This window comes from Pseudochaenichthys georgianus, chromosome 5, assembly GCF_902827115.2.
Source record: "Pseudochaenichthys georgianus chromosome 5, fPseGeo1.2, whole genome shotgun sequence".
NCBI lineage: Eukaryota > Metazoa > Chordata > Actinopteri > Perciformes > Channichthyidae > Pseudochaenichthys > Pseudochaenichthys georgianus.
Genome location: NC_047507.1, coordinates 27,280,342 through 27,299,703, shown reverse-complemented (window position 1 = coordinate 27,299,703; position 19,362 = coordinate 27,280,342). Strand labels below are relative to the sequence as shown.

Below are 19,362 nucleotides of genomic sequence, written 5' to 3'. Positions count from 1 at the left end.
GCCGATGACACGAAGGTGTCCTCTTCCTGTTCATCCGACTCGGACAGGAGGAACGCCAAGGCCTCCTCTTCGTCCTCCTCGTAGTCCAGCTCGAGGACATCCTCTGCGGGTGAGACCATGGTGAGGTCTAACCGGGAGCGTAAAGCGTGGGGTCCCGTTCCCGCGTGTCTTGCCGTCACCGGGTTCTGTAGTCATCGCAGATAATGAGCCCCAGACCGACACGGAGAGGGATTCACTCTCTGTGGCGGACGCCCCCGTGTCTTGACTGCCGGCCGGCGGGTCAGTGGACATGGGGGGGTCCTGTTCCGACAGGCTAGCTTGTCGTGCTAGCCGTCGGTGGAGGCTCTTGACTGTGAAGCAGACACAATGTCCGCACGAGCCGGGGTTGTCGATAGCGCCTCGGGCGTGTTCCAGCCCGAGCAGACCTGGTGTGTGTCTGCGCCCGAGATCTTCAACCCGCAGCCGCAGAGTCGAGCCACCGAGTCCCTGACTCCTCTGGTGTGAGTATCCAAATCCTCAATCCAAATCCTATCTTGTTCGCCTCGTGGCGTGGAGAGGGCCCGCTCTCGACAGGTAAGATGGGAGAAAAAATATGTTGCCGTCCTTAATCCGGAGAAAAGGACGGTGTGGGTCTTTTATTCCCGGAGAATACTGACTGGTGTGGCAGTATGCTCCTTTAATCCGTTCTTCCTCCGTGGAGAAGAGAAAATAAAAAAACTTCCTCGCTACCGTGGTGTCGATAGAGAGGGAGCGAGCTAGCAACAGGTGTGTTGCTAGCTTAAAAAATCAGACCTACCTTACTTTCCGGGGAAGAGAAGGGCGAGGTCGATTTTAATACTAACTGGCGTTAGTATTACCGTCTTCCTGCAAAGCAGAAGGAGTAGCCGGCGAGCGCCCGTCGACCGAAATGGATATTTGAGTTCAGTCTGTGGACCGTTAAGCTTGTCCGGCTACTGTAGAGATGTGCTCTGAAGCAAGAAGAGGTGCTTATTTTGAATGACGCATGCGTCGTGGCGCAAGCTACTTATAGGGGGTGAATTCCCTGACGCTGACGTCAAGATCACCAGCCAATCAGGATTGGCGTAATGAGATTGATGCTTCTGTTTGCTCCGCGATGAGGCGCATCCCATAGTGAGACATCGAACTACATAATTACATGTTTTTCATTACTATATTTCAGTTATTTTGAGAGAACTGTCATTCACTTCAGTATGTGGATTTTTTCATTTTACCTTTAAACTTCTACCAAAATGTATTTCATATTGAAATATAGTTGTTAGTACTTTACTATGTGTCTAACAGCTGTAGTTCATTTTCAGATTAAGAATTGATATAAGAGAAGACATGCCAATAAAACAAAATGCCATGTTGGAGATCATTGGTTGACTGATTTAGCTTATGACCTGAAAGCAAAAAGCTCCAGCTGGGCCTTTGTTGCTTTCAGAGGTCTTTGAGTTGTTAGTTTCACTAGAAGTGATTCCCTCTCCAATCTCAGATAGTTCATGTTAATGACTTTTCAAGGACAATTTAAGTCAAAACAATGGACTAAACTCAACTGCAGATAAACTGTAACACGACCTTGAGCAGCTACAGCAGAACAACTCTTTTACTTTCAAGAACATTTAGCTATTGATGATTTTACAAGGGTAGGATTTGGATTGAGGACATCTTTTGTAAATAACTTTAATATTGTTGTAGTGGTATTTTGGTAAATAATTTCAGTACTTTTTCCACCACTGATTTTTTCATTGACACTTTGTCTTTTGTGAAAGTGCACTTAATTGGTGACATTTTAGGAACACTTAAAGGATATTTTTTGGATCTTTTAGAGCAGTATTTTAATTTAGAACATACAAACAAATCACCTGAAAATCATAAACAGTTAAACCAATAACTTGGACACAAAGGTTCATTTTACATATCCTTTATTATAACATAAGAACATACAGAAAAATAGGTTTGGTCCATGAAAAAGTCTGCAGATTCAAACAGTACTACAGTTTCCCCCAGTGTGGCTTATTTCATCCCAGAGGTTCCCACCGCTCATTTCAAATCATGTACCTGCCCAAACCCACATTAGTGTATTCTTGGAATTGTTAATTAAATGCACACACAGTAAAGTTTCAGCCAGGAATCCTCTGACCTCTCTAACAGGGAAACAACCATTAAGCTCAACCAGTTGTCAGTCCTCAGTCGGCCTACGCAGAACCTACGACTCTGTAAATCGTGTTCATGGCTTCTCTGCACATATTTAGAAATACACAAATCTGAAAAGCAGAATATTGAACTTTTCCCAGCTTGCAGGCGATGTGAATGCCGTTTACATTTCATCCCGCAGAGCAGCGAATCGTCTTTACGTCGAGGACAGGCCAATCACTGCGTGAGGCTGATCCATAATATAAATACTGGTTCAACTATCTGAGCGTAGACAAAGAGTTAAGAAAAACATCTGCAGGATTAGAGATACATTTATACTTCACATCCATCTTCAGTTTTTTTACTGCTCAGTATTTACAAAACTATATAGACTAGAGGTACTCATACTAGCTACTTCCTTGATAATCTGTACTAGATAACAAGACACGTACTGATATAATAATACATATTTAAAAACAAGAATCATTGATAACAAAAAAGAAAAAAAAGGAGAACTTCATACTAAATGGCACCCTTTACAAAAGTTGTATATTCTTCCATGATTTAGCTTTAAACGTCTCATACACCAGACCGCGGCACAAAACCAACCAATGAGAGCTTAAGAAAAAGGACACATGGACAGCCAATGAGCAGCAAAGCAGCTCAAACGATTACAAACACAATCACAACCAATATCTAACTGAATGGGCCAGGGAGAGTCAAATGTTAGTTTGCTTTTCATCTTTCCATCTGATTTAGATGGGGCCAAAATGCATCAAAGTCGCCCTCTGCTTTTTCGTTTGTGTACAATCTGTACCGTTGTGTGCGGGCACAACGTATCAAAATGAAAGGAATGCTTTAAGGTAAGGTTGAGACATGCAAAATATATTGTGCTCCAGGAACTCTGGTGTGAGGAGGAAAAAAGAAAAATTACAAAAAAGTGGAAGTAGCAAAAAGAGCGCAACTGAAGTCGTGCTGCAGGGTGAAGAATAAACAAAAAATAAAAACAAAGACATCCTATATAACGGTAAAGCCAACTACTATCTATGACAGAAGACTGGGAGGAATTTGTTTTTATCATCCCACGCGCGCTCACACATTAGATGTCCTTCATGGAAACGTTTGTTTAGGTGTTCCTGATGCCGAGCGCCGTCTCCAGCTCCTGCCTCCTCTGCTGGACCTGAGAGACGAGGAAACATTTAATCACCAGGACACAAAGCACTGAGGAGACATTCAATAACCATGATAAAGCAAGAGTTTACAGCCATGCTACAGAACTGGTGTAAAGATGTAATGCTGACATTATTGTCAGTGTTGGCGTGTGTAACATTTGCTAAAAATCAACCATTTTGATTGCTTCATTGTTTTCCTATTTATTTCGTGGAGCAAATACATTACAGATTTAAACGTGTATAGGAAAGAGCTATAGTAAACTCTGATAACTATTGGCATGTATTACCATTCTCAGAAATGTTATTAGAAAGAACAATACAAAGATATCAGAAGATAAAACAACTAATCAGCAGATTCATTGATTAGAAAAATGTACAGAATTGCCTGACATGTAAACATCTGTAGCTCTTGCTATCTGATCAAAAACAGCTAACAATACCGGTGTCATCACATTTGTACAGGTGATATGACACAAACTCGGGGAAAGCTACATTTCTGCACACAAATACAGAACAAGTCATCAAGTAGCTGTTGAGATAAGTAAATAAGTGTCAAAAAAGAAAAGACAAAACATAGGAGTGGGAATCATTTGGATTACCTTGGAGTAGAAGTAGCGGCAGACGGCCTCCTGAGCCCACGGCTGGTAGTAAAAGTCGGCTCTCCGCTCTTCTTCTGGGTTTCCGACCACATCGGTCATGGTCTGTGAACAGAGAAAGACACGTTTACACAAAACTCAACCTCGACTGGTCCTGCTGGTGAGAAATGCCATACCCCCGGATCATGAAAGGATAAACAACATCTATCAAACACTGCTATGACAAACATGTCGTCACAAGAGAAACGGTTATTTTTGTAGATTTGTTAGACAGTGACTGTGAGATCTAACTGAATTTGTGGAATTTCCCAGCACGGGGCTGAACACACACCGCAGGAGGGCAGCAGCTGGCCAGCAGCCTATTGGCTCACTCAGCGGACGGTGGAGGTGAACGTGAATCGAGTCGGACATGTTATTAAATGTTTCACGCTCCATTTGGACTCTGCCCTCCTGCGTTACACACGAGTGTGCAATGTCCTCGTACTAATGTAATCAAGTCCTCTTTGCCTACATTCAATTCACAAATTAAAACCAGTCTCCAAATATTGACCTCAAACGTGACTTCAGGAAGCTACGGAGCTTGTAAAACCAGAGGGGTTGTGTGTAATTGTTGTTTTGATGTTCCTTTTTCTGAACCTTGACATTTTATATCGGACATTAGCTGTCAAGTAGACGTGTTTTATTGACAGTCCTCAATGTTTTGTTATAGTTGCTGCGTCTGAATGGGTTTTACAGACTGAGTCATGCACATTTATACGTCCCAAAAAAATTACTATTTTTAAACTATTTTGTTTAATGGGCTTTATAAATCTGTATAGCACGACATCTTCTATTGAGAGACCTTCAATTCAAATAAAGAACAAGTCTACAGTCAGAAATGACATTACTACAAAGGGAAAATATGCATTACAGGCCAAATGTAGTCGGCAAAAACAACTGTGCTCAATAATATTGGCAAGTTGGTGGCGCAAAAACAGCAGCAATAGTTAAGAATAGTCACAACAGCAATAATGGATTTCTCTGCTCAACATTTACACAAAATGGCAGTACGTTTACTTTTCTGAATTACTGACACAATAACTATATATTATCTTTCAAACTTGACACAATTTCAAATCCCACAAAACATGAAGGGATGCACAGTTCATTGACATCTTTATTGTTTTGACGCAGAAGCAACATGGAGCCTGGAGAGATAGCGGGCTCCAGATCAGATCCGGCGGTGACGGACTGACTCACCTTGAGGTCTCGGCACTGGGACTGCAGCCAGTCGTTGATAAAGCCCTGAGGGTCTCTGGCAAAACTCAACATGAACTCTCTCTGGGTCTTCAGCTGGTTTATGGTCTCAATGGTTTCATGGATCTGAGGATAATAAAACAGAATAAAGAGAATGGTTAACAATCAAAACGGTTAATAATTAAGGTATTAAGTAAGGGATAATGTGCAGCGAGGTGGTCATAAGGACCATGTCGCTGCACATTATCTCGCTTATTACATGGCCACATACTCAACAAAGTAACGATATGACTCCCAATATTAATTGAAATGCTTTTATGGATTTAGAAAATGATTTTATTGATTTAAAAAATAGTTTTATTTATTTAAATTGACATGCATCCGCTAAGAAAAATAGTCTGTTGTTACCGTTTGAAATACGTAGCAACGGCAGGAAGGCGGCGCTTTTTGATTACAGATTTGAAAACATCGTTGCTTGTTTTAAAAGTTTCACAATTCATTATGTTAAACCTTGGAAAGTATCTAGATATCCCTGCCCTAATGCCAAAGGAACTGCACACTGAATGTTACTTCTCCGCTGTTTTCTTGTCTTGTCAGTTTGGAACTGTATACAGTTAAATCGAACGGACTTGTTTGTGCAGATGTGAGCGTCCTTAACAACGGTCAATAAGTCCTTGACAGCGGTCTGTCTGTTCTGGATTAACGTGTCACGTGTTCTGAATTGACCAATCAGAATCGAGTATTCAACTAAGCCATGTAATAAATGTGATTAATAAATGGAAGGATGGAGAACTGGCGTTCTTTAATAAGCCTTATACATCCAGTATTCTTCAGATCAGCAGTTTCTAAAGCGTTAAACAGCAGCAGTTTTTAGGCATGTTTCACAGGACAGTGTTGAGAGAGAAACTTCAACGGGCTTTGTGACAAACTGTTTCTGATATCAGGCAGTCACCACAATAAAGTCACAGAATGAATGGCGCCCATCAACTATAAACAAGCTCCCTTTAAAACACGGCTGACACAAAGACTAAACAGTAGGGCCGTCTTTAGGGGGATGTCTCCTCGTCTTATCAATATGATTGGAGCCAAGGTAATAGCAGCTAGCAGGAGGTCAAGACGACCTGACTGACCTCTAAAACTCTTAAAAGGAGGCAGCATTTCAAAAGGCTACAATTTAAGAGAGCAGATATGTGTGAAATTTCCCTCAGCAGGCGCACAAAAAACGACTCGCTCGATGAATAGTAAAGGGATCCAATACAAAAAAAAAACGTTCACATTGCATTTAAAGGTGGGGTAGGTAATTTTGGAGAAACCAGCTCGAGTGCGCTAGAATTTGAAAATACACAACGGGGAAAAAACTGCTACTTCCTTACAGAGCCCCTCCTCCAACACACACTAACGCACACATGACCAATGAGGGCACGAGATAAGTTTGTGCACAGATGGAAGGCTGACAGGCAGGTAGGCCATCCAGTTACTTTAGCCGGGCCGGCTAAAATGATTGGTCGTGCTTTTTACAGTGCTACGGCTTCCACAGATGACATTTTTTTATGGATTTTTTGTCAAAGCACTTAAGATATTCATTGCCATGGGGATGTTAAGAGCATTCCATGGAATATAACAAAAAGTGTATCTCGAGCCGGTTTCTCAAACTTACCTACCCCACCTTTAAAGTGAGAGCGCTTGAAATGGCCTTTACGCAGCTACAGCAGATGGAAGTTGTCACAAAGCGTTAAGTTAAATGAAGTGCTAACTACTTCACCCAAAAAATGGTCCGTCCTCTCTTTGTGAGACATTGTTTGAATTCAAGATCGTCAGCAGGGATTTAATAAATCAAAGCGCCACAAAAAGACACTGCAGGAAGTCATGAAACTCTTTTCCTCCGCACAGGGAGGGCACACATCTGCCTAAAGCCCCCTGCTGTACCTTGTTGTCCAGTCCGGCTATTTCCTGCTGACTAGCAGTGGACAGCAGGAAGGAGTTCATCTGGGTCTTCAGCGTGTCGTCCACTTCCACGTCAATGTCGTAGCAAGCCGTCTTCTTTTGGTCATTAGGGTCCACACTATGAGAGAATCAGGGATGCAAACACAGGTATGGTGAAAAAAGAGAGAACTATTCGAAGCAGAAAAAAACCAGCGTAATATACCATCTGACAAAGGCCTGTGCTATAATGCTTCAATTAACTGGCTATTCTTTATAATATACTCAGATCAATAGGAGACGGAGATGTTAAGTTATAAATCAAGGGTTTTTATTATTATTTACAGCAGGGGTCGGGAACCTTTTTCCTTTCAATTTTTACAACATCCTCCGAGGGCCGTACAAATGATTGAACTCAACCTCTGCTTAAAAAAAACTAAAATCACAGCCCATTCATTTCGCCTTTCTTTCATGCTGTGCAAAGCAAAAGCAACCTCTTAATCCAGATATCTCACCATGACTCACGCATGCATGCATGTGCACGGTGTGGCATGACCACCAAAACAAAAAGATATGGACACAAGATGTGTGCAAATGTATTTAGTATCCTATCCATGTGAACATGATTTAAGTGGGGGGGGGACCTAACCTCCTCTAGTGGGGCCCGGGGGCAAGCACCCCGGGAAGATTTTTTTTTTTTTTTTTTAAATATTGAAGTTGAAAGCATCAATCTGGTGCACTTTGAGAGCAACATGAGGACATCTATGGATACATCTCTCAACACCCATATGAAACAGAACTTTAAGCAGATTTTTCTTTTTGGATATTTTACAAATCACACTTTTTTGTTACTGTCATATTGTATTTTATACCTGTTTTTCATTTAGTCTCTAATGTCTCATTAATAACTATATTGATCATATCAAGGTGTGCCTTAACCTCACTGAGCTGAGGTTATTTGAGCCTCTCAGGAGAGAGCTCTCTTCCACCTGGTTGTATAAAAGCTCTTTAAATTCGTTAGCATAGCTAGCTAATCCGATGCTAATAACAACAGATCGCCACTGTGCTTACAACTAAAGACACAGCCACGCAAACACTGCGGCATGTGTGTGTCATCCTTATGGGTACTGCAATATTTGAAGAGCTGGAGCGGCGTTCCGGTGCTCTCTGTCAGCACTCCTTTCAGACGAGACATATACCATGTGAAGACACGTTACGCTTGTGTTGTGTTCAAGGAACCTGTCCTTGGCCAGGAAAAACAGGCACTCGCTTGTTTAATTATTTTGCGGGCTAGATTTCCCCCCAAAACAAAAACTCTTCGGTTCTCCACGAATTACACAAGTCACCCAAATCAGCATTAAAAAAGCGAGAGGTGCCGAAAAGCGACTAATTTGCATGTGGATATGTCACATGAGCAGCAGGAGATTCAGAGACAATGACAGACGGGGAAAGCCCCATTTTGCACTGTGATCTTTTGTCACGCATCGCTGTAATGAGGTTACCTGATCACATGGTTGATGATGATTGGCTCTGGGGGCATCAGGAGGGCATGCAGACGCTGAGGGATCTCAGAGAACTTCATTCGCTGAGTCTCAAAGATCTACAGAGAAATTAAAAATACACTTTGTGAAGCAATTTCAATTTGGACATTAGGAGGCTTGATAATATCATTGCAGGGAGGATGTTTTTTTTTTTTTTAAATTACCCTCACAAGTAAAAGGCCAGTGGGATTTTCCATGCAACTATGTGTAGCCCCGCAGCTTAACTTCTACTGTGCCACTTGCTTCATCTACTCAATGTTTATTTTTTACGGAAACAAATATATAGCCACCTCTGTCCCGTTCTGTTTTTTTATCCTGGGGTGTGTTGGTCTCTCTGGTATTAGAATCTGTTGTCACCATGTTTACAGATAGTGTGGGTACAAGAGTAAAAAAAAAAAAGGGATAAATGAGCTTTAAAATGAATGACCCCGTTTCATCTTCACCACATCACAAATCACCGTTTTAGAAACAAGAAACTGGACGCTGACAAGCAGTGTATTTCATATGTTGACATTGTGGGAATTCAGCGGTCCACAACCTTCTGTTTGTCTCACAGAATGAAATGCAGCTGGAAACCGGCCAGTGCCCCGGGTAAAAGAGTCCCCATACAAGGACAGGAGAGAAGGACTGTTCACATAAGGAGCAGGAACAAACCGGCCACATTTTTGTTTTCATCCAGTTAAAAGAACAGAGGGTATTTTAGGGTTAGTTGTAGATTTCAAGGTGGGTTCTGCTACTGACCTGCTGCAGGTATTTGTCACAGTTGATGAACTCGCGCTCATGAGGGTCCTGGAGCTTGTGGGTCTTGACGTACTGCCACAGAGCCTGGATGATGACAGGTCTGGTTTGGGTGTGGATGCCCAGCATACGAGCCAGCCGGGGGTCCAGCTTGAACTGAGGGGGCTGATGGGTACAGAGAGAGAGATTACAGATTAAAGCCAGGTCTATCTGTTATACATGTTAATCGTCCCTTTGATTAACCCTTGTGCTTCACTATGAACATAACTGACTTTTCCAATAATTGTGGCTATGTTAAGGCTGACGGCACGACTTTTGGCAAAGGTGTGATTTTCTAATTTTTATAAAATGTACAACATCAGCTACTAATCGATAATAGTGTGAAGCCAGATTACAGACATTATCCCTGTGGATGCAATTAATACTTTCGATTATGATCCCACAACCTTACAGCATACATTCATAAAGGCTGTTAATGAAGAACCCTGGATTCAACAATTGTAGTTCTTTTTTTGTTATTTCCTGGTTGAGCCCATTTCTCAGGTTTACCCTACGTGACATATGTATTTTTCTTGTTTACTAAACACAAAATAGAAATGTATTTAAATCAATGTTGTTCATAGTTATTTAAACACTATAGACTGAGGAAAAACACCATTAATAATAATATAATAATTCACTTTTTGGGGTGGGTGGGTTAATATATAAACAAACTGTCATCTAAAATATTGATTGTCAAATTAAATAGATATTTGGGAATGTTTAACCTGTTAAGCCCCAAGCCTGTTTTTCAGGCCTCAGGCTCGAAAATGACATTCCCAGAACAAATGACTACATCTTCACTTCTAAAAAGGGGTACATTAATAATCTTTTTTCTCAAAGCAATGATAAACCTGTGAGTTGGATGTAGAAAAGTCAGAATCAATATAAATGTTTTTATTTTAAAGTAAATTCAGATTAAACATAGTAAAAATGGCGTCAGTCCAAAAGAAAACAAATTACTTGTAGTGAAAACCACCCTTTAATGAGGGGATAGAGTAAAAGCTTTATGAATCCACACTATAACATATAATAAGTAATGCTGTCAGAATTATCGCGTTAACGGCGGTAATTAATTTTTTGAATTAATTACGTTAAAAATATTTAACGCATGTGCAGAATGGCCCGTCCCATACATCCCACCAGTGGCAGCGCCAGGGTATGGCTGGGGTAGGCTACACCCATACCAAGAAATGGCTTAGCCCCACCTTGAAAAATGATGTTAAAGTAAGCAAAATAAAGTTCGCCAACTCGCGCCGAGAATTGCACAGACGGCAGTTAGTAAGATTGATTTTAGTAGCCACTTGTCTGGAAATACTGAAGACCAGAAACGGTTTTGAAAACTTTTGTCACGTAGTGAAAGTCTTCTCAATGGAACATCTTTGATAATGTCTTCTGGCCAATCAGAATCAAGATAACGGCGTGGTGTTGTTGCAGGAAGTCCTGACGGAGAATACTTTTGCTGTAATACAGGGGTGCACATAACTGGTACGCAGGTTATGTGCGTAATCTGAAATGCGTACCAGCACTTGTGTCACAAAGCGCATTTGCGTACCGACGTACTTTTCCAGAAGGCGGTTAGATCACCGGACGACAGAGTCGGTCTTCGTGTGCACAGACAGGGCTGCTGTTAACGTCGGTCTGTACAACGGAATTGTGCCAAAAAACTACGCCAACCGGCTGCGGAGGGAGACTCCCCCCCCCTTCACTGGAGAACTGCGCTAAAACAGCTGATCACAACGTTCACACTCCACTAGCACAAATAAATCAATGTATGGGACACACTGTACCCTGTATCAAGATTGATGCAAAACAAGTGACATTTGACCTTTTAGAGAGATTTAGCACAAAACAAAAAAAACACCTTTGGGGTTATTTGCCGTTTCTCTGGAAACCATTGGTCGATTTTGGTGATTGACATCTCTTTTGAACCGTTAGTCGAAAGCTATGTTATGCTCTGAAAACTGAAACCTAGGCTCAAACTAGTAAATATGAAAATGGATTATCAGTAATCATTTCAAAGTGACACAGACACATTGGATTAACCTTCAGGAGCGTTTTTATCGTCTTGATGCCATTGAACACGACTTTTGATCAGAACAACAGCTAAGGTAAGAAGCTTCCTCCGTGAAGCTATGTGTTGTGATGTCTGTGTTTGCTTTCCCTGTCGCGAGTTCTGATCGCTCAGTGATGATACTAATATTTCTGGAATCTGAGCTTGCTAATCGATATCTTGTTTTTGCAGATACGATAAGTAATAAGGGTATTTAAGCTGTGAGTTCTGTGCTAAGTGCGATAGCATTTTTTCCGCTCAGGGCTCATTTAGACGCTTCTTGTGAGAGTTGTGTTTTGTTTCGGTAAAAATGGTTCGCATCGTCAGTTAGCTGAGTTTATTCTCGTTAAGTGAGTATGGAACATTAAAAGTTTCATAAATGTTAAGAAGCCCTGAGACACAGTTTTGTAAAAAAAAAAGCCTGCGGGGGCATGGGGCTAACAGGTTAAAGAGCAAAAGAGGCAACATTAGCAAACCACAAGACCACCCCTGAGCAGTGTTTACCTGGTAGTCCAGCATCAGCAGGACGGTGCAGCGGACCCCCACATCACCGGGTCTCTTCACCTGGAAACCATCAGTCTCCTGGGTGGTGGCAGTCCTGTGCCACTACAATCACATAATAGTATATAATGATAACCCGAGAAACATTATATAGAGCAACTTTTCAATTGTCACTCAACCAACCAACAAACACCTTTTCACTTCCATTACAATGATGGAAAATGGGGACTTTACAAAAAGACAAACTAAATCCATCATCCACTACAATATATAGTCCCTGAAGAGAATTGTGGGTGACTATTGGCAGATGTGTTTATAGAGATGCATAACACATAATCTTACCTCCACCAGGTGATTGTCTGGGCCGTACAGGTCTTTGTCCAGCTCGATCACCAGAGACTTGAAGAAAGAGGAGAACTTCCTCTTCTGCTTGGTGGCCTCATACTTGGACACAGCCGACTGCAGAGCAAACGTTACCGTTATTGGAAACATTAATCAAGGCAACACCAAATCTGTATAGAAAACACGTTAATGTTTTAAAAGAAAATCAAATCTTAAGTCCTTCATGGTGTAAGCCTAATGTTATTCAACTAAGACATTTAAGATGTGGTTAGTTCAAAAGCAGTTTTCTGGAATACATTTGTAAGTGTTGGGCTATAATTAGTGAAATATTTTACGCACAGAAAAACTTCACAGCAATATATTTCGTTCACAAAGCTTACATCTTCCAGCAGACGCCCCTCAACACGCAGCTCCCATGATGCAACTGTGCCCTCTCCATCCTCTGCATCAGGCTTTGCTGGGTTGAAGGTGTTGGATATGAAGATCCGAAGTTTTCTCTTTTGCTGGGAAAAAACATTGATGTGCAGACTCATAAGTATATCACAAGTATAGTTCCGATTCATTTGATTAGGTACATCTGACTCAAGGGGAAAAGAAAGTTTCCCAGCTGTGACAGCCTGCAGATTCAATTAGGATCAATGTTTTGAAGCTCAACGCCAGACACCTTTCGTTGACAAATTTCATCCATTGATGTCACAAGAACTGATTTTTCTGTACCAATTAATGCCATCATTTTGTAAATATGATGGTACTTTATACTTTACCACAGGTTCACTAGGTTACATAGGACTCAGAACTAACACATGGAATCTTGTTAGATGTACTTTTGTTGAGAACTGTCAAGTAGATGTTATCACAGTAATATATAAACTACATAATAGAGATGGAATTATGACCTGATTAACATCCTAACAAAAACAGAATATATAAAAAGGAGTGTATGTTGGAGTAGACTTCACAGGATTTATTGTTTTCTTTTAGTTTTTTACCCTGGTTCAAAGTGGGTACTGAAAATTCCACTGCTTGCAATATTGCCTATTTCATTTCTGGTATTGTAAAATCACTACTTTGAACTAATATACAAAGTACATATCTACCAGGCACCTCCCTATATATCATCACCCTCTTGACTGCTGCCTCGTAAAAAGCGTGTTAAACCAACAATCTTCATTTCATGTCAACCCGTGGACTCAGAGCTGTAGACATTTTTACAAGCCTTTATTGAATTATTACTTATAAATGTCCACTTATAGTGATGGGTGGAGTCCTCTGGGCTTTGGAATGGCTTTGAAATTAATTTGAGGTCTGAACCGGAGTGATTTGAGGACTTCAGGAGTAAAGAACTTGAATTGAATGGTACCTTTATGGGCCTCTTCAGGGCTTCCTGAATGTCCAGCCTCTTGCGCATGATGGTCTGATCCAGCTTCCTCTCGAAAGCCAGCAGATCCATGTAAGCCTGAGACTCGGGGACCAGTTCCCTGATCTGGGACACAACACAGGTACTGGTGAGCAACATCAAACAACGCAGCACTCTCAGAGGAACATACTGTCAATTCATGTTCCATCTCCACAAAGTGCTTTTTCAGAACTATTTCTGATTTTGATATGCAAAGGTAATATTGAGGATTTTGTTATTGTGGTTATAAAAAACGTTATTCATGCTGCTGTTAGACCTCCTTGTTACTACACATGCCTGCCTCCCTTTGTGAGGAAAGTTCAGCACAGTGACATGTTTTGTGAAAGGTTAAATGCAACAACATTTCTTTTCTGAAGCACAATATTTTGTAAGATGAAATAATACAATTGTCTTAATAACACACTTTGACTTGTGGACTTTACAACTCTGAAGATATTCAAAATGTTTGTATTGGGAACAATACTATGCAGAAACAACTGCAGTTGCTCTGTAACTAAAATGAAAACACAAAGATGAATACACTTAAATATGTAGTTGTATAAATATGTATAATGAAGTGACTATATCAAGTATCGGGTTGATAAGGATACATATATTTATTAAGCCATAATTCATGAATTGGAGAGCTTGCAGTTTCAATTCAATAATCATTTGGGTAAAAAACATTAAAAAAAAAAGAATATGCTTAATATAATATAACCTATAGTCATTTCTATACAATAAAAACATATTGCTTACATCAACAACCAGAAAGGTAATATGGGCTTATAGAATTAAAATGTTAGAGGGAAGTACAAGAAACTAATCCTAAATGAACATAAGGATGTTTTATTCTAATCCATCTTGGAAGCCATCACATGGGGAAAAGCCTCAGATGTGGAATGAGTAATCCCATGCATACAGTTGGTCCTCTCTGAATTGTAGTTCTCTAAAAAGGGCCTTAAAAAAACACCAACAGTCCTTTATTTCGAGCCACTTCAACAAAAATTGAAAAGCAAATGTTATCTCTGAAACACCACGAAGGCAGGAATTAATGGATTGCCAGGGACTGCCGTTTGATTAATGCTCACCCTCTGAGGTAGAATTTTATCAGCCATCTTCTTCTTCTTTGTGCTGTAAAAACACATAGAAACAAGATGAGTGCCAGTGCGAGACAGAGCAACACGGCATTAACATAATCACAATGATTCAGTCCTCAATCTAACAGGGCACAGTGACCAGCGCTCCAAATACAAACGTAGCAATGTTAGCCAGTTATTATAATCATAGTCGCAGGGTCAAATGTCATATATGAAAACAATTATTTTGTGTATTTCATGCTTATTATACATTTTTTGTATTTTCTGTCTGTTACATACATTTCATTTATACTTTTTTCTCAATTAATCTACAATTGTTAAGACAGGGTATATGCAGGAATCCTGAAGTCAAATGTAATACCTTTTAAGACCCTTTCCATACATTTTAAGACCTCATTTTATGGCACGCTATGCATGGGGCCACCTTGAGGGGGTTTCCCGACATGTTGTTTCAGTAAATTAAAGGGTGTTTCATGTTGTCGTTGCTGTGGACCTTCTTAATACCTTGGAAAATGCCGTTTAATACTTTTTAATAGCCTTAATTTTTGCTAAATTGATTTATCAACTTTTAATACTTTTTAAGACCCCGCGGACAGGGCTGTAAGCGTAAAGGTCTGGCAACATTTTCAAAAGTGTAACATGCAGTATGGATTTAAAACAGCTTGTTTAAAAAAGAAAAGAAAAAAGGATATGACCCAAATTATATATATATAGTCCAATACTACAAAGCAGATACAAAGCAACAAATCCTCACTTTTGAGAATCTGAAGTAAGGAGATGTTTGCCCTTTTCTACCCAATCAAAAATGTATTAAAAGTTTATAATTGCATTTCTGTTGTTTCACTCTTTGATCAATCGTTTCAACTCAAAACTGGTGTTCCATGAATCCAGTTTGTATAAGAAAACAGACTTGATCAATAGCAATGTAATCCTCTGTTAGTTCCCACAGTATAAAGCCCCAAAGTATTTTCAGTTTGCTTCTATCAGTAATAGTGCGGAAACTAAAAGCATTTCTTTAGTAAACTAGCTTTTTCCATTACGAAAAGGTTAAAAAGTACATTTTTTTCAACCAAGGTAAGGAATGACAGTAATTGAACAACAATAGGAAACAGGAAGGAGTAGACCGCAGCAGTAATCTGAGGCAGTGTGTAGCTGCAGGCAGGGCTCGAGCTTAAGGACGTCCCGCAGGCGAAAAAAAATAGTGTCGGGGAGGATAAAAATAAATTTTGGGACGAGAGTTAAAATAAAAATACCCTGCTAACTCTACTACAAACGGCGATGAAAATGAAACCGACTGCACGTTTTGTGTAGCACACAGTTATTAAACCTCCATGTCAACATAAACACACGCACAAAACATTTGTGCCGCTGGCTATCAGCCAGCCGCCCAGCTGGCTGTGCCTGAAAAATGTGCGGGTCTAGCTATGTACTGAGTGAGTGTGTGTATTTTGCAGGTTGAGTGATGTACAATGGCATCCCGTGGAGGAATTCTGAAATGTTTTACCGTTACATCACAAAAACGCACAGCAGAACCAGACACTGGAGCGCCGGCCTCTTTATTTACTTACTCCTCTTCATCCCCTATGGGTAATAAGGCTGAGATGAGAACTCTCCATCGTATTTAGTCCTTAGCAATATGCTGCGCCTCTCCCCATGTAGGGATGGGTACCGAGCCCCGGTATTAAATGGACCCCGGGCCGGAATTATTAAAGACAGTCGTAACGTTAAAGAGCCTGTGACAGCATCCCAACAACTGTTGTGCAATGAAATATTGGGCTACTAGTAATCTCGAACCGTCAGTTTAAAAAAGAAAAAGCGATACCGTTCCGTTAAATATCAATAATTTCGAACATCGCGGGGAAATTCCATTGACTCATTTTGAAGTTTTGGGGGAAGACGGAAGTGACGTCAATGCGGGAACGCTTCACTGTTCGGCGAGAGAGCCAAACACGGACAAAGTGTGTTGTCATGCGTAGAAATGGTGAATTACTGAGTTTAGGCACGTTAATAACGTTTTAATGAAGTTGACTACAGTATGTTCATATTCGTCAGTGCTTTCATGTCAATTCGGCGACATAAACATAAATGATCGTGGTGAAGATGATGATTACATTAGGATTAAAAATCAGTAGTGAGAGCTGCTGAATTTCCTCCCGTAGGATGTGATATAAAAACAAATCGATTATTTTTGTAGTTGTAAACTCAAGTGGATGAAACTACATTTATTAGTGCTTTCATGTAAATTCGGCGACATATGATACATTAAATGATCGTGAGAATGTGAGTTTGTTTGTGCTGGTCTGCATTTCCTGATGAGAAAACAAACCAATGCTTTTTGTAGTTGTAGTACACCAACATGGATTAAACGTGTGGTTGTTTTACCACAATGTTGGGGAAATTAATGGATAAAATGCACGGATTATTATTATTCCCACTCCGATCAGGACACTAGGTCCACCGTTTCCCCGCAGCGAGGCTCCCCCCGTTGACAGTTTACGTGGGCTGGGTGCAGTGGCGGAAGTGGGCCGGTCGGATAAGTCACCAGCACATCCCCCATAGGCGGCGCGTGACGCTCAGGTTTGAGAAGGCTAAACTTCTTTTACCCGACGCTGCCCGCCTCCGGCGTCTATAGCAAAGAGATCAACTCAGTGTGCGGAGTTTAAATCTCTCAAGTCATATTACAGGAAAAAGGAAATATGCAGAGAAGACGCCGACGTGTCGCACTTATCATTCATATTACATCATCAATCAGATCATCGATCATATAATATCATAATATATCATATATCTCCTTATCTGAGTCAGCTGAGCCGTATCTGGCCGTGCAACACTCACAGTGTCAAAGACTGTATGCAGAAGTATTATTTTAAGCAACACATTATGTTGACGAAACACTCGAGACAAATGTAATTAAAGTCCGATCCACTCGTGTCTTAGAAGTGAACGCGCTCTCAGCAGTTTGTAAAGGTCTCCTGACTGTGTTTCAGACAGTCATCCTGGTTAGTGGTTACTCTGGGTTCTGTCTTCAGGACAGTGTTGGATTTTTTTGTTAATTGGATGGGACTTGCAGTGTGCGAAAAAGTACACGTCCCACCGCCCGGGACATGTTATTTACAATATCGGACAAGTAGATCTTTCAATTGACTTGTCCGATGGACAAGTGACGTTTTTCGCCCCGATTTATTGACAAATTATTGATACATTCAGTTTACAAAAGGCAGAAATTCGCAAATTGTCCGTGTCCGACATTGTTCGTTTAGAAATGTTAGTTTCGGTTCTGCTTGTCGATTCATAAGGAAATGCATCTCGCCGCTTTCTGTACAGTTAGACGGGGCGGGACGTGTAGCACAGTGGCAGGGTTGGGAAGCAAAACCCGGTTCCGAGTAAGAACAAATAACAATTGTCCGCTACCGGGATTAATAATAGTTGTGAGGACAGGAGGCGAGGCCGAGCCCCGCGGACTGCAGCTCTCTCATATGCTTCGTATCAGCTGATCGCTGCACGGTGCAGCTCAGCGTCTCTCTCTCTCTCTCTTTCTACACACAGCGGATCCGCTGCCCGTTTAACAGCCTCATCTTTGTCAAACTTTCTTATGTTCTTTCTCTAACACGTAATGAAGGTTATTTAGCATTTTAGCTCCTGTGTTGTTAATATTGACCACCATTTCCTTTATGAAGTGAAGCAGCCTCCCTGTCTGTGTCCTCGCGCTGTCCTCACATCCTCGGACCCCCAGACTCAGAGGAGCACAGGGATGTCAGTATTGTTTATGAAGCAGGGTAAAGAAAGTACATTATTGAAATGAAAATACTATTTATTTACTTTTACAAACAGTGAGCAGCTGCAGCATGGGTATTGCAGGACATGTGTAAGCGTCTTTGAGTTGTAGAAAAGCACTATAGGCTATACGCTATAAATATAATGTATTATTATTATTAGGTTATGTCCTATGTGTTGGACATGTGTGGTTGGACTCTGTCTCACAGGCAGGTTGCAGTGTAACATCAGAGGACACTGGGCCAATTGTACATTTTCAAACTGCACCACTTAGAACTAACTAAACAATACATAGATTATTTGTATATAATTGTATTCAATAACCGTAAGAAATGCAACAGTATGAAGTGATTTGTAAATAGGAATACAGATTTGACTTAATGTTTTCATAAATATATTTTTCTCCCAGTTTGATTTTTACCCTCTCAAAGAACCGGAATCGAGAACCGAAAATAACCGGAATCGAAAAGCAGAACCGGAATCGTTAAAATCCAAACGATACCCAACCCTATGTGTGATGCAGTAAAATCTGAGTGAAAGTGAAAAATGTATTCGGACAAGTAAATTGCCAAACTCACTTGTCCATGGACAAGTACTCTCTAAAAACTTTCTCACACTGACTTGATTGGATTCAATATTAGAGTAATTTTCTCATTTGTGTGTTTGTTTAAATATATTTGGCCTTTGTTTATGTGATTGAATGATTTACTCAAATAAAAAGGTTGATGAATTATCATCTAATGATTTGTATGATGTTTTATTTATGTTAAAGGTCACTTTGAATGATTTTAACTAATGATAATGTAGAAAAACTGACA

The 19,362-nt window shown here is 40.5% G+C and overlaps 1 protein-coding gene across 2 annotated transcripts in view; it reads right to left on the bottom strand.

Moving 5' to 3' along the window:
* Nucleotides 1-1,908: 1,908 nt before the first annotated feature.
* smarcd1 (SWI/SNF related BAF chromatin remodeling complex subunit D1) overlaps nucleotides 1,909-19,362 on the bottom strand; it is a 32,784-nt gene continuing 15,330 nt past the window's right edge. The window contains exons 3-14 of one of the 2 annotated variants that reach the window (XM_034083273.2): nucleotides 14,762-14,804; nucleotides 13,635-13,757; nucleotides 12,655-12,777; nucleotides 12,275-12,391; nucleotides 11,936-12,037; nucleotides 9,343-9,504; nucleotides 8,892-8,948; nucleotides 8,563-8,660; nucleotides 7,067-7,202; nucleotides 5,144-5,266; nucleotides 3,908-4,009; nucleotides 1,909-3,316 (exon numbers count right to left, since the gene is read on the bottom strand). In XM_034083273.2, coding sequence (XP_033939164.1) covers nucleotides 3,263-3,316; nucleotides 3,908-4,009; nucleotides 5,144-5,266; nucleotides 7,067-7,202; nucleotides 8,563-8,660; nucleotides 8,892-8,948; nucleotides 9,343-9,504; nucleotides 11,936-12,037; nucleotides 12,275-12,391; nucleotides 12,655-12,777; nucleotides 13,635-13,757; nucleotides 14,762-14,804 — 1,240 coding nt within the window. In that variant the 3' untranslated portion in view covers nucleotides 1,909-3,262. The remainder of the gene's footprint in view (nucleotides 3,317-3,907; nucleotides 4,010-5,143; nucleotides 5,267-7,066; nucleotides 7,203-8,562; nucleotides 8,661-8,891; nucleotides 8,949-9,342; nucleotides 9,505-11,935; nucleotides 12,038-12,274; nucleotides 12,392-12,654; nucleotides 12,778-13,634; nucleotides 13,758-14,761; nucleotides 14,805-19,362) is intronic. The other variant, XM_034083275.2, reaches the window with a different exon arrangement.